The sequence below is a fragment of the Lactuca saligna genome, chromosome 3 (genome assembly GCF_052625555.1).
Source record: "Lactuca saligna cultivar CGN05327 chromosome 3, ASM5262555v1, whole genome shotgun sequence".
NCBI lineage: Eukaryota > Viridiplantae > Streptophyta > Magnoliopsida > Asterales > Asteraceae > Lactuca > Lactuca saligna.
In genome coordinates, this window is record NC_136419.1 from 114,105,525 (window position 1) to 114,121,323 (window position 15,799).

Sequence of the window (15,799 nt, forward strand, 5' to 3'; positions counted from 1 at the left end):
AAAAATAAAGTATAGGGGTTTATTTGACAAGAAAAAAGGAACAAAAACTAAATATATAAATTTCAAAAAGTATATTACCCTATTAAATCATTATAAATAGATAGGAAACTTTTTACATGCTGTCCAAAATTTTTTTAGGGACCAATCTTAGTTTTGTCTACATCATCACACAAAACTCCAAGTATGTTGTACGGAAATACAACCGTGACTAGTGACCCACACTGGCGACTCAAAAGGTCCCTTTTGGTTTTAATTTGCCCTAGCAATTTGCACTAGCATGATTGTCGTCCCTCAAATATTTATACCATATCATATACAATCCATTCATACAGCGTAATTAGTTACATGGCGGAGACAGGCAGAGATTCAGCACCACCGCCACGGAGAGTTCCACCAATGATAACACTCCCACCGCGTTCTTCTTCCGATACCTTCCTCACCGGGATTAGCCCCGGCCCCATGACACTAGTCTCCAATTTCTTCTCCGATCACTACCCAGACACTGATATCCATTCTCTCTCTCAGCTTCTCGCCGGAGTCCTACCTTCCCCAGTGGCTGAAAACTCACCTGCACCTCCACTTTACAATGACTATTCATCTCTATTATCCCCGGAAGAATCACGAACCAGTCAAACATCAGACCCCTACGTCGACAACTCCTCCCAAATCCGATCACCGGAAACTGCTTCGGATTCTGAATCCGGTGACTCGAAACCCGAACGAGTGGTGGCTCTAGCTAAACCCGCTAGCGATGGGTATAACTGGAGGAAATACGGGCAGAAACAAGTGAAGGCAAGCGAGCTTCCTCGTAGCTATTACAGATGCACGCAAGTTAACTGCCCGGTGACCAAAAAGATCGGACATTTTCTTGATGGGAATATCAGCGAGATCATCTACAGTGGTCGGCATAATCATGAGCCACCGCAGCTTCATAAACCAGCGGTGGTTGCCGATGAACAAGCTTACGAACTAATGCCAAAAAGAAGGCAAGATTCTATCGTTTTAGAGTCTTTTTTCTTACGTATGATCACCAAAGTAAATGTAAAAGTTGAAAGTTTACTGATTGACGAGACTTTTTGTGCAGGAAGACTGAGGTGAAGTGTGTGGACCGGAGTAGCTCGTGTCGGGTGGTTGTCACCGAACCAAAGATTGTCGTGCAGACGAGAAGTGAAATCGATATATTAGATGATGGATTCAAGTGGCGAAAATATGGGCAGAAAGTGGTGAAAGGGAATATTTACCCCAGGTGATGATTTCAAAATATTACTTAATGAACTTAAATTTAATGTGATTATATTAAAATATTTGGATAATATGTAAGTAGATTGATTTTATAGAACATGTAGACTTTTTGTGTTTAGCTCTTGGGTCCATTTTTAATAAAGTTCCTAGGACCCATTGTACAAATCAAGTGGTTCAATTGGATATATAAAAGTGTTTGATGGTTATCATATGATATTAAATATTTCGAAATAAAGTTAGAATCTTACAACTTCAGTCTTGGATAACCTGCGGTTCAAAAAGTAAATTTGCTTATATATAACTTGTGACATGCAGGAGTTACTATAAATGCACCTACGTAGGATGCAAAGTTCGAAAGCATGTTGAGCGGGCTTTATCAGACCTTAAATCCGTTGTAACTACATATGAAGGGAGACATAAACACGACATTCCTGTGGTTGCTAAACCTTCAAGTAGCAACGAAATAAACTTCAAAGCCGAAATACCATTTTTAGTACAACTAAAAGAAGAGCAAATCATGATGTAAGCTTGACTTTAGACTTGTGCTTTTTTGAAAGGTGATTGATGATTTGAATTGGCCTTGCTTTCGGAGCTGGTCATGCATTATGGTATGGTGGAGGAGGTGATTTCGATCTAGGATTGTGAGCAATAAAAATTAGTAGGTGTTTGAATTTGGAAGAACAAACTTGGTTTTATGTTTTGCTTTTGATTATATCGAAATTTATGTGTAGTTATGTTTAATTTGTAGCACCCCATGTGGGATTAGGAATATACATAGTTTACGGAGTTTAATATGATTTGTCGACGCATTTATTTTTCTAGTGGCTTTTTATATTATTCATATATGCAAATATTATTCAATATGGTAATAGTTTATATTTTATAAATATTGACTCAATTAAACTATCATGGTCACTATTAAATACAAAAGGTATAAATATATATGTTGAATTTTCATGTATGTTTTCTTATGTTTACATGAACTTTTGATTTAAAGGCCAAAAATATAATATGTATAAAAAATTAGAGAACCCAGGGGAGGGGGGGAGGGGGGGAGGGGGGGGGGGGGGGGGGAGCAACAGTTAAATTTTATAGTTTTAGGTTCAATATGTAAAAAAATTTAATACTTATAGACTAGTCGTGACAAAAAAGGATGGGCTGTATGTATGAGGGAACTTTTAAAACAATCGGTCTACAGTGAAAACCCCACTTCAAAAGCCCACAAGAAAAGAAACCCCAATTAGATCCATACATGTGTACTTCCCTCTAGTCCATCCAAAAACTTAAGCATCATCTTGTCTAAGTATTGATCTACCATTTAACGGGTTAGTCAAAAAGCTCATATGAGCCTCTTTTTTGGCAGAAAATCTGGCTTGACTATATATGTCGAAAAGAACATCTATTACCAGATCGTATCGGTACTTGAAACCCAGGAGTTCTTTATAACGAACTACATGCTTAGCAAAGGAGTCTAATCATGCCTTGCAACAAATAGGGCATGTCTAATCAATCGAAAATAAAAGGACCAAAGGTGATACTTAAGGATTACAAGATACTCCACTGGTGACATATACTAGCCAAGACCATCAATAGAAATATCATAAGAAAATCTTGAGCATGTGGTACCCTTAGACACTCAAAAACTACTTTCAGCCTAATAGTCATGTCGAAGTCAACTTCCATATCTTCGATAATTTTACTGAAAATGTCACTCATGAATGAATGTTGGGCTTTTGGACGGGCAGTATCCTTATTAGTGAAACTGTTGAAGTCAATACCCAAAATTATATCACGAAGACAAGCCAAAGTACAAACATAATCAGAAGTTCATACCACATATGCCACTATCTCGGAAGATGTTATTGTAACAGCCACAATTAAGCTTGTAAGGCTACAAAAGCATAGGAGGGAGTTTTAACCGCTGAGTACAACTCCAAACCACCAACCTAATTGGTAATGAAACAAGTTGTCATTGAATGTCCCAAAAGAAAGGACCCCTACAAACCATAATGTATTCAATTGACCCACGTAAGCCTTTATCAAAGAACAAAGCCTCCTTACTCCATGTCAACGGGTTGGCATGTCCTCGGGCTAAAGGAAAGTTTGGCAATGCCCATGCAAGATCAAAGAAAAAGGAGCTCACTATTAAAGTCACATGGTTGTGGAAGAAGGCACATCAAATCAGCAGTGTTGGCAACTCTCTTCATGGCTAGCTCGCTAATAAAACTAGTATATCTACTAACAGCTTCCTCAAGAAGCTTCACCCCAAGGCTACGGAGCTTCTTAATACAGTTTAATGGATCATTCATAGTAATGTTATGACCCCAAGATCTATGAATATTGTTTTTAAGAAATTAGTTTTGTCATCCAAACAGGGGTTGAGGTGCAACTTGTTGCACGATTACCCACTGTGTAAAACTTTTATGATTTATGAAATATTAAAAATTATGACAATAAACTCAAAATATACATATTTTTATTATTATTATGGAGATTAGATACTATATATATATATATATATATATATATATATATATATATATATATATATATATATATATATTTATATATATAGGTAAAGGTTCAAATGAGAACCAAAAAAGATTAAGAACCGTAAGAAACTCAAATTTTAGATGTTTATAAAGGGTTTAGGGTTTAGGATTACCCTAAACCCTTTATAAATATCTAAAGTTACAGGTTTTTACGGTTTTTAATTTTTTTTATTCTCATTTGAACCTCTCCCTATATATATATATATATATATATATATATATATATATATATATATATATATATATATATATATATATATATATATATATTATTTTATCACTATAAATCCATTTGGCTAATAAACACCACTTTTTGACACAAAAAACAAATTTTTCGGTATAAATTAGCTTTTTAATGTGCTATAATGAATTCACGTGTCTACATACATTATAATTTAGCCACGTAACAATAACTTGATGTGACTAATATGTATCTCTCATATTAAATAATAACCATCATAAAATAAGCCCACATATGAAACAGAAAACCTTTGCAAAGAGTGACATTTCTCCATTGTGTTTCGCCTATGGCTCGTTTTTCACATATATTATGTTAAATTGTAGCTGTAGATTTGGATATAGTTTGCTATGGTCATCGATAACCGAGTTAAAACGTTGTTAAAATTAACACTAAAAACTTTATATGCTTTTTGTAACTTTCTAATATATTAGACAAAACCATGCAATAAGGCCAAACCAAAGTTTTAAGGCTACCCGATTTAAAATACGTAGGATCCCTACGACATTCACTCAACGATCAACAAATACTACCAATACCCATCCATACATGACATATAATAGTATCATACAATCAACCAAAGACATACATAACAAAGATTATCCTAATCTACTAGTGTGTTTTTACCCTAACAATACGTATATCATATCGTACAAAGGATATGCAATGTTACGTGTAATATAGTAAGAAAACTCGTATAAGATCAACAATTTTTTTTAATAGCAGCCTCTGCAGATGCAATAGCTAACAAAAACCACCTAAATAACAATAAAATATACTAAGCAAGATACATAAAGTTTGGATCTTCAATATTTACAGAGCACAATGGGATTATAATAAAGCTTCTACTCTCAAGATCTAGCTTTTTGTGCACAACACTCCTTATTCCTTTCTTCAAAGAGTCAGCGAAAGCACATAAACATTAGCAAATAGGGCAAGGAGGCTAGGGTTTTTGAGATGGAAGATCTTTGAGGATGGATGCTAAGTGAAATGAATAACCCTAGAAGTTAATGCCTTTAAATAGGGCTTAATCCTAAGAATTAGGGTTTGTGCCTGCTAGCTAGGGTACACCATATCTCCTATAAGGTGCATCACGCCTATGTGCATTTCTTCTTAAGTTAACTTTTACTTGATTCTAACTTCCCTTCTCATATTCATCATTCATTGGTCTATTAAACAACTATCATGGAAATGAAAACATAATAAAAATATGGGTGTTACATCTCTCCCCCATTTGAACTAGATTGCATCCTCGAAATCCTTCTTGGTAACACTCCATACACTCCTTACACAATTCCTCTGTGGGTTCTCTAACGCACTCACCATTCCCCCTGAGTGGCCACTACATCTATCTTTTTCCATTTACCTTCACTTCATAACTCCGAACTACAAGCACTCTAAGCACATCAATCATAACCGAAATCATAAGGAGAACTTCCCAAGACCAGAAATCGATCGGTCTGAAACCTTTGAAACAACCACTCTAAGGCTGACGATCACCTTCCTCGCATAAATTTCGAACAATTCCTACAATAGGATCACTATTAAACCATTATGAATCAAGTACCTTGGTTAATCTAACTACAATACCACAAAGAAAACTATATGTTGTGGTGCAAACCTAATCCCACATCAATAAAAAAAGAAACCATATGCTAGCATATAAGGCAAGGGGTAATACCTTTTTATTACCAATTGGTTTTAGATGGAACCCCATTGTTCTTTTATGTTGAGCATGGTTGCGCTAGTAGTAATCGTATAAGAGCTACGGTTGTAACTTGGATAATATTATTAATGCAAGTGGCATAATTGTCACATCCCCATTTTCACGGCCAGAAAAGACCGATTTTGTTTATGCTTTATAAAAATCAGATTACCTATTTTAATAAAAATGTTGCGGAATTTGTTCCTAGTAAAAAATGATAAATACGTTATCAAATGATTTCCAAAGAAAAATATTTTTATTCATTTGAAAACATTTGGGATGTCATCGTCAATACATAAACATAAGCATAAACAGAACTTACATTCATTATTACTAGTGATTTATATCTCCTTAATCTCTCAGTATAATGTGACTTCATATCAACACCTGTGATATAAATAAACTGAGTGGGTCAGGTTGGGAAACCTAGTGAGTACATAGGGTTTTCAACCCATAATAATATAATTATTATGTTTAAACATCAAACAATCAACCCAATTACCCATCCCATTATCTTCTTTAAACTTAATGATCTACCCTAAGAATCAGCTATTCCTCATTCATTTATTCCTAAGGAATAGGTACGAAGTCCATCGTTACCAAGGTTTATAGATTACAAATGATGAACACGTAGTCCAAAACATCTGGTAAACACTTAGTTCAAAAATAACTAGTAAACACACTCAGTTCAAAAATACCTAGTGAACACACTCAGTTCAAAATACCTAGTGAACACACTCAGTTTAAAAATACATAGTGAACACACTCAGTTCAAAATACCTAGTGAACACACTCAGTTCAAAAATACCTAGTGAACACACTCAGTTCAAAATATCTAGTAAGCACCTAGTTCAAAAAAACCTACAGGTTACGAGCCTGCTAGCGTTCCACTTGACTGTCTAGTATAGTCCGTGGTCGTCATCTATACTCCGCTAGATGACTGGATCATCAATAGCATCTATATCAAGGCATCTCATTATTTTATTTTGTCACATAGCAACTAATACATCTACCCATGTTTTACCCAACAAATTTTGTAGATATATAATACATATACAATTTAAATAATTTAAAACATGTATAAGAATCTTTCATCCATCATAGACAACAAGTATTCAGACAATATGCACACATAGCACGTAATTTATATAAAATACTTCATATCTATGTGTAAGATGAAATGGACCATGCACTCACTTGGTAAGGTGGTGACTCGGTACTCAGACAACACTTCGTTATCTCAAAACAATTTTCCCTTGACAAAACCTAGTATCAATACCACTAGGGTTTAGTCTAACGTTTATTGCGACTAATTAATAGTCTAGCTATTATTACTATTATATAAGCGTTAAAAAAATACTTATATAACCTATAATAATAGTCCAAGTACTTATTATAAGTTCATAATAACGTTAGTATAATTAAATAAAAGCTATATTAAAAATAGCGTAGGCGTAGCTCACTTATATCAAGTTTTTCTCAAAACCAGGCGTCGCTGGAGCAGCATTCCTGAGCCAAAAGGCTATTCTTCTAGAAGCCGTCTGGCACTCTGGGGCTTCCGCCTCGTGCTAGGCAGGTTCCCTAGGATTTTCCGGGGGGGGGGGGGGGGGGGTTAGGGCTTAGAGAGAGAGAGAGAGAAAGAGAGATAGATAGAGAGAGAGAGAGAGAGTATAGAAAAAGGAATGAAAGGCTAAGGTGTGAAGAATGAAGGAGAGGGGCATCTCTATTTATAGGAGGCTAAAGAGGCTCTCATGTCGTGAGCCATTGATGCTCACGTTGTGAGCCAGCTGGGTACAGCCAGGCACAGTGTGTTGCTGACACGTGGCATCACATAGAGTGGAAATCAACCGATTTTCAAAAACTCATAAATTCCACATACAAACTCCGTTGTCAAAGTTATTTATATCAACGTGTAGGTAAAAATAAGATCTACAACTTTCATTTAGGCTCCGTCGGCTAATTGTCGACCGATCTTAAATTTAATAGTAGGAGGAGATTAGACTGTTAAATGACCGCGAAGAATACGTAACTCCTTCATACGGACTCCGTTTTCGTCTGCCTTCTTATTGGTGAGCTCCTATTAATGATATCTTCAAGTCTTATTTAGGTCGCATAGTCCAAAAACCACTCGAACTAAAATTCGAGTTTCGGGTCGTGCACTGCTATGCCAAATCTTAGAAAATTCAAAACTTCCTTATACGAAGTCAGATTTGGGTGTTTTTTTTTGTATGTTCTTGGTTTAATGTATAATACAACTTTTATTTAGATATCGAAGGCTAAAAGGTTATCTATCGTAAATTGACTATTTACGTCTCCCAGTGTCGTGTCGGTTTTGCTGTAAAACTTTGACGAGCCATAACTTCTTCGTTATAACTCGGATTTCGGCGTTCTTTATATGTATGGAACCCTTGAGACATATTCTACAACTTGGTTAATATTATTTATTCTAAATAATCTTTTGTCGAAAAGTCGTTTTCGACCCCTATGGTCTCTAAATTGACTAGCCCGGATCTACGGGCGTTACAGTAATGCCTAGTAATTCCCAATCCAACAAAGTTGATCCAAAAGTCTTATATTGAAAGTCTTACTAACAGCCCAGGTCAGGTGAGTGTGTCCTGGGAGTATTGATAGTGTGAAAAGGGACATATTAGATGAATAGACATTGAAGGGGAGGCCAAGGGCAGAATTTGGGTTTGAGGGGAGGATTGTTGGGTGCGGACCCAATCTCACATTGGTAAAAAGAGAAACTATCTGCTACCATATAAGGCAATGGGTAATCCCTTCTATAGTAATTAGTTTTAGAAAATGAAACCTCATAATGGTTGGGCTAGAAATGATCCTAACACTATATTCTTGACATATGCCTAAAAAGGCTTCTAGAGCTCAATTAACTTACCGATAGCCCAAAATATTGTATACCAACATGAATACCATCTAATCGCTCATGAAATAACATCGTTTTCCAAACATAGTCTCATATTGTCCCATTCTCACTTGTAAACTTACATACTCGTGTCGATTCATCAGTCTCACAGTCTCACACATGAATACTCTATAGTACTCTCATCTAATTGTAGTATATGGGTCCGACTTGTATAATTCATACTAATGCATTTCTATGTATCATCATGAAACCTTTCTCCTATTTGTCCTGAAGACCCACAACACAACACTAATCTTGTCTACATCCCACTTCAGGCTTGTAGGCTTGTTGTATAATGCCATTCTTGACATCACCCCCTATGAAGGACCATTCTAAAAAATAACATGAATTAGACTCCTAGAATGCTAACCTAATCTCCATTAAGTGTTTGGATTATTCTTCAAATCCTAAAGCCGTTATCAAACAAGAACATGTAGAGAGATTCTCCTCACAATCCTCAACCCGATCCTATGCAACCATCTCTAACAACTATGCCAAAAATGACATCTCAATCCTTCTTATTGTGATAAATTTGTAAATCCACTGAATCCTTATTTTCAGGTCTCAAGACGTATGTTGAACATCATCCCTACTATGAGTTACATCCTTTTACAATAACCGATACCACTACACCATCAACCTTTGAGTTTGATGTTATCCTTGATCATTCAAATCCAAAAAACCGTTTAAACAACTATACTAACCTAGGTTCTAAGCAACCATGTATAATATGGAATAAAATAGACATTCGAATAATTAACTCCACCTTAAAACCTTTGTCAAATAAGAACAATTAGTAAGGTTAAGTTAGGAATTATATGACCTCGGTGATCCAACCATGTATAGCCCTCAGAAGGATTAAAGAAGCTCCTAAATATCCTACCATTGGCCCAAAAGTTCTAAACTACATCTATGTTCTTTCTTTTCTACAGCAAGGAACCGAGCGATCAACCTGCTCAAAAAACATCAAGACTAAAAAGGACCAGAGTTGACCAAAACATACCCTTAATAGCATCAAATATTACAATAAGGCATCTTCAACATAAATGAAAACATATTAATAAGATTGATAGACAATGCATATAAGAGCACGAAATTTAGAGAGATTTGACTTTTAGTTAAATTTTGACTTAAAAGGCAAAATGGTCATTTAGAGGAAATTAGTAAGTTTATGAATTTGTGACTTCATGAAAATGGCCAAGATAGGTTTAAGTCACTAATATGAGATTATATGATTAAGTTGAAGAGAAGAAATATACGAGAAGATACATTTTAGCCAAATGGGTAAAATGGGAAATTTTATGATTTATGGGCCATGTTGGTGACTTAATAGATTAAGACCCATAATAATTCAGTTATAAGTGACTTAATGGATTTATAGATCTCATCCCCACCTTCGTGTGGATATGAGATTTGTGGAAAATGGAGATAAGATGAAGAAGATATGCATGTTTGAAGATGCATTAGAAAATGGGAAAAAATTGGTATATTTTACGCTTTTTTTCATGGATTAATGGATTTAGTTCCATACGAATTAAGCCAAAAGTAATTAGAAAGAATTTTAGAGATAGTTAATACCTTCATGTGGATATAAAGATCACTAAAAACAGGTTTGAAAGGAATAATTTATGACAGTTTAAAGATTGGAAGAAAATGTCCCAAAGCTGGAATCTATGAAATGTTGTCTCCACCACGTTGCAAGAAGGCCATCACCACATGGAGAATAGATGGGAGGTGATTTTGAGGTGGAGAAAGAGATTGGATGAGATAAAGATGAAGTCTAACTAGGATTTTAATCCTGTCTCAATTAAGGCCTAAGAGAAAAGAAGATGGATTAAGGTTTTTCAATTGAAGAAAAGATCCAAAGAGTAGTTAGTCTTCACTAACTGAAAAGGAGAGTTATATCACTCTTTCTCTATCTAGATTATATATATATATATATATATATATATATATATATATATATATATATATATTATGGATCTTGAGGCACTAAGTGAATTCCCTCAAGTTGTTAGATGATGATGGAGTATGAATATACGTTTTAAAGCATGTATATAAGCATGTATGTATATATTTAGAAATATATATCAGAGTATGTACGTATACCTAGAGTATGTATGCATGGTTAGATGATAAGGGTATTTGGTAGATACCTAAGACATGGTAGAAAGAGATAAAATATGATTATATGCATTATAATGATATGAAAGAGTACGCATATATGTGTAGATATTAATGGTATTTTGTAGAATACCTAAGAGTTAAGAGAATAAGAATTAGTTAATTACTTAAATAGTTAAGTACTAGATGAGTAGTAGAAGATATTATTATGAGATATAGAGTTAGCATTTCCATGTGACATATGTAGAATAATAGAAAGATGATTCCTTTAGAAATAGAGAGTATTATTCATTCATGAATAAAGATTATGATTCATCCTGGAATAGAGAGTATGATTCCTACAGTAATAAGAGTATGGTCCTTTTGGGGATAATGATAGATAAGCTATATGGGAATTAGATTGTGTATTATGTGAAAATATATAAGTGAGAAAGGTTCCATGAGTGAAACAAGGTAAGTGAGTTCTTTTAAGAACTTAGATATAATTTGTAGGGGATTAATAGTAAGGAATCTATGAGTGATTCAAGAAAAGAAGAATTATTAAAGATCCAATAAGGATAATAAGAGAGGGAAGTAAGTTTGGATGAGTGTACCCAGTAATGTTAGTGGGAAATGGTTTCCCTTAGATGATAGAATAGATTATGGAATGAGATGAAACCGTTGGGTCTAGTTAAGGATAGAATATAAAGGCATTAGAGTTGAGAATAGAGAGATGGATAGTAAGAAGAGTAAGAGACATACATATTAAGAGTAAGAGACGAGTAAAGAGCAAAGTAAGAATATGAGAAGAAAATGCATAAAGTATGATAAGAACATACATATTAAGTGATGAGATATGAGTAAGAAAAAACAAAGTAGATGTATAAAGAAGAGCATGAGAGAGATAACTTAAGAGAAGGTAAAGTGTGTATGGAGTATGAGATAAGCCTACGAATAGGCTAATAAAGATTATGAGATGAGAAAAAATGTGTAGAGAAGAAGAGTAGTTTATAGAAATAATAGAGAAATAAGATATGAGAAAGATTGAGAATTGAGCAGAGCATGAGAAAATAGATCAGAATGTAAAGGATGTAAAGATGGGAAAAAGATAGAGAGATTTATAAATGAGAAAAATAACATTGTATGCTATTAGAAGAATAGATTAGATTGTAGAGTTTGAGAAAGAGGTAAAGTAGAAAGATAGATTATGTAAAGATGGAAATATTAGAAAAAGGGTAGATTAACATGAAAACATATTATAATATAACTCACCAGACCATTAACATGTAATAGATATGTTTCATGTTTTGCAGGTTTAGGCAACAACCGTGGTACATGAGAAGATTGGAGCACAAGGACATAGTGTAGAAGAATAATTTTATTCATTTGTATTTTCCTTATTGATTATTTAATAGATAGATTTTATTGTAAATCTATAATGTCCCATTATACACTACCAAAATTTTTCCTTTTTATTAAGGTAAAACTTCCCAATTTATAAATCCATTATTAAGAAAAACCGTTTATTCCAAATTACATTTATTCAAAATCAGAGTATCATAGAGAACGAGGAATCCTAAATGCTAATGATGAGTGTGTACAGTCCCACCTTCGCTTTCCCATAGCCACTGATGATACCTGATGATACCTGAAATAATAAACAATTGGGTAAACGTAAAGCTTAATGAGTTTCCCCTAAAATACCAAACATAAACAATAAGATAAATCAGTATCGAGTTTGTTAGCCTTACTACCTTAACCCAACTGCTCATCCCGAGCCTCCGTGCCTATGGCTTATAGTCAGCCCGCACCAGGTATCTTAGACTTCAGCACAAAGCAGGACCGCCTCAACCGAAACAAACATAACATGTCAACATCTTAACAATCACGGGTAAAGTAGGTACATCATATAGGCAAACATCAATCGTAAAGTTTACTACCGGCTACTAGTCCTTTCACAACATACATTCCTACTACAACCTAAACTTGATGAAACATGTATCCATAAGTAACCATAGGTGAGATAGCCATCTGAACATATGATCCTACTCTACAGCCACGACCAAATAAGGAACAGACAAGAAAGCCTCGATCAAGAGGTCTCATGTTATCCTACATGACCATAGAAAGTCCCTAGGGCACTCTACTAGATGATAACTACTAAGTACATATTACAAACAGTTCTATAGATCCCTACAGCAAACCAACATACTCGATACCATGATATAGATCTAAAAGATCACTACAGAATAGAAGCATACTAAATATCAAGAATCCATGGAATGCATGAGCGTATATACTTAAAGGTGAGATAGACACCCAAATAGGTGGTCTTACTCTAGAACCACAACTAAACAAGGAATATGTAAAAGGGCCTAGATCAAGAGTCCACAATCTATCTTACATGACTATATATAGTCCTTAAGGCATCACAGATAACCAAAACTAGTGGGACGACATTGGTTCCTTCAACGCACAGGTATAGAGAGGTGAAACTCACCTTGATATGCATGTAGGTAACCAACATAGTAATGAAGAACTCTGACAGCCTTAACTCACTTCCAATCACCTATTGGAAGTTACTTGAGTCAATCCCCAACCAGATGCCATAGTCACTCGCAATAGTGACTACTTCATATGAAATGACGATTAGGGTTCCCCATAAAATGATGATTCAGGTTAATTAAGGACACTTAATCCATTAAAGACTAAACCAAATAAGAGTAGGAATGATTAAGGTTGAACCTACTCATTCCGGGGTATGATAATAATCCAAGCAATAGCCCAACTATGCACCCCGATCATTATCCAAAATAGGGCTTCCCGATTCTAGGGTTTCCCACATAAAATCATAAATAGGGTTAGTGTTCCAATCTTAAACCCTTAAGGACTTAATTAAATAAGTCCAATACTTTGTTAAGTTAATCGTATGTCATTATCGAGTAGAACTTAAATTCTAAGTAACAGTTCAATGCGGGCCACAACAAAACTCCAAAACTAGGGTTTTCTTGACATTAAGGTTTCTAAACATTAGCTAAGGTTCCAACCAAAACACATGACACTTGGTCTAAGGTTAAATGCTTAGGTTATTTTTTGTTTAGTAAGTCAGACACCACCCGTTATCACCTTGGGCAGTGGTGGTCGGCGGCAGTCTGTGGCGGCAATCACCCACTCACGGTGGTTGTGGTGGTTTCGAGTTAGAATCTGACCAAAAAAATCCTACTACAACAACAACACATAACATACACATACACACAATATTACATATACACACACAATCACCTCACACGGTGGCTGGTGGTGGTAGGAATTGCTAGCAAGGCGACAGCCACCATGGTTAGCTGCCATGGTAGTCTTCTTAGTTTTTCTAGAAATCAAAACACTCACCCACATATTTCAACTCGCCACAGCAGCACATACACATGCTTGAAACGCCAACATAGCCACCCTCATGGTGGTATGCGACAGTAAGAGAAACAAACACAAAAAGGGACAACCACTCAGAGCGCCAACGGGACGCGATGTAGCCTCCGAAGAAAACGGAAAAAGTAAGAGGGGGTTGCGCCTTTCTTGGAGAAGGAAACAAAGGCCACGAGCTTTGTTCTTCCAACCTCCCTAACTGTCACATCGTCGATATTATTGATCCTCATATTCATCGGCAGTAGGAGTTGTCACACCCCAAACCAGAACGGTTGAAAAGTCGGGGGGGGGGGGCGGGGGGAATGGAGTGACTTCATGTAAAGTATCATAACAATTAAATAGTAATGAAGCATAGCAACACAAGCATTCATACATTTAGATTTCAAGTATTACATTATTTACAAACACAATTGTTCAAAAGTCGAATACAAATAACTGGAAAGTAATTAACATGGAATGACGATGCCGACCCCTCAAGAATGGTTGAGTACCTGCCTGCTTAATCCCTGAGAATACAAGTCGTTTTGAAAAGCATCAACTAAAAATTTGGTGAGTTCATAAGCATATTTGTAGGTAAAATGTTGTAATATCTTTGTTCATAATATGTTGTAATATCCCAAGACCAAGATGGAGGTGAATCTCATACAAAAAATAGTTTATAGCTTCATTTCTTTTAATAAAACTAAAGAAGTATAAGCTTCTCATAAATCAAAAATATTTTTCTTTATCCCTATGTGAGTCGTTATAACCATACTAATATGATGGAGTGCCTGACTTTCCATTTTACTGGCGTCAATTTCGTTAATGAGATATTTTTCACCATAGACTGGCCTGGTCTAGCTATAGTGAACAGATCAGGTGTGGGATGTCAACCCTGTATAGATCTACAAACAAACTGCCGCTCTCCCTCCAAGAGACTCTGTTTATAACTAGCAAGACTTACCACGTACGCTAGGTAGGTACGATTTAGGGATGAGCAATTTGTCCCAAATCCCGATCCCGTAACGATCCCGTACCAGAACCGGTACCGAACCGTACTGAATTTAAAAATATGTGACAGTACTTTGTACTCCAAATACATGAAATTCGGGAATCGGTTCCACTGATACTAGTATTAGTACAAAAAACCGGTACTAGTACCCGTGATGTTAATTCAGTTTGGTACTCGAGATTGACTTTTGGTCAAATTCGGTATTCGGGAAATTAGGAACAAGACGGGTCGGTACCGGTTCCGTCCCACGCTCATCCCTAGTACTATTAAAGGTGTCCCATAAGAGCCTCAACAAATTTACATGAACTATGACTCCTTTTCTTATAAAAACAAGATAGTTATACATTTTAATGATTAAACGTGTCTTTGAAAAATGTGGTCCGTGACTTCCAAACTATACCGATTATTATTTATCTTATTGGTTTGAAATTATTTATATACTCTATTATATAAATATAAGGGTGTGTTCAGCATGAAAAAATATGTAATCAAAACACAGTACTTAGGTACTAAACCTATTAGATTAGTAAATGACTATACTGTACCGAAGCTTACTAGTAAAACTATCTTTTAGATAAACGTTCCCAAAAACCATGTAGTTTAAAGATCTTAGCTTTCCTTATGA

General features: G+C 35.3%; 1 protein-coding gene across 1 annotated transcript; it reads left to right on the plus strand.

Moving 5' to 3' along the window:
* Positions 1-282: 282 nt before the first annotated feature.
* Positions 283-2,034, plus strand: LOC145037150 (putative WRKY transcription factor 4). The gene is made up of 3 exons (XM_078985741.1): positions 283-986; positions 1,085-1,246; positions 1,558-2,034. Exons 1-3 carry the CDS (start codon positions 346-348, stop codon positions 1,766-1,768), a joined length of 1,014 nt encoding a protein of 337 aa, XP_078841867.1. The 5' UTR covers positions 283-345; the 3' UTR covers positions 1,769-2,034.
* Positions 2,035-15,799: the final 13,765 nt, after the last annotated feature.

What these genes read in the sequence shown, in the direction of transcription:
- LOC145037150 (XM_078985741.1), top strand. Translation starts at nt 346, where the DNA reads ATGGCGGAGACAGGCAGAGATTCAGCACCACCGCCACGGAGAGTTCCA. An exon ending in GAACTAATGCCAAAAAGAAG is followed by an intron (nt 987 to 1,084) that starts GCAAGATTCTAT and finishes CTTTTTGTGCAG; the next exon opens with GAAGACTGAGGTGAAGTGTG. An exon ending in AAAGGGAATATTTACCCCAG is followed by an intron (nt 1,247 to 1,557) that starts GTGATGATTTCA and finishes TGTGACATGCAG; the next exon opens with GAGTTACTATAAATGCACCT.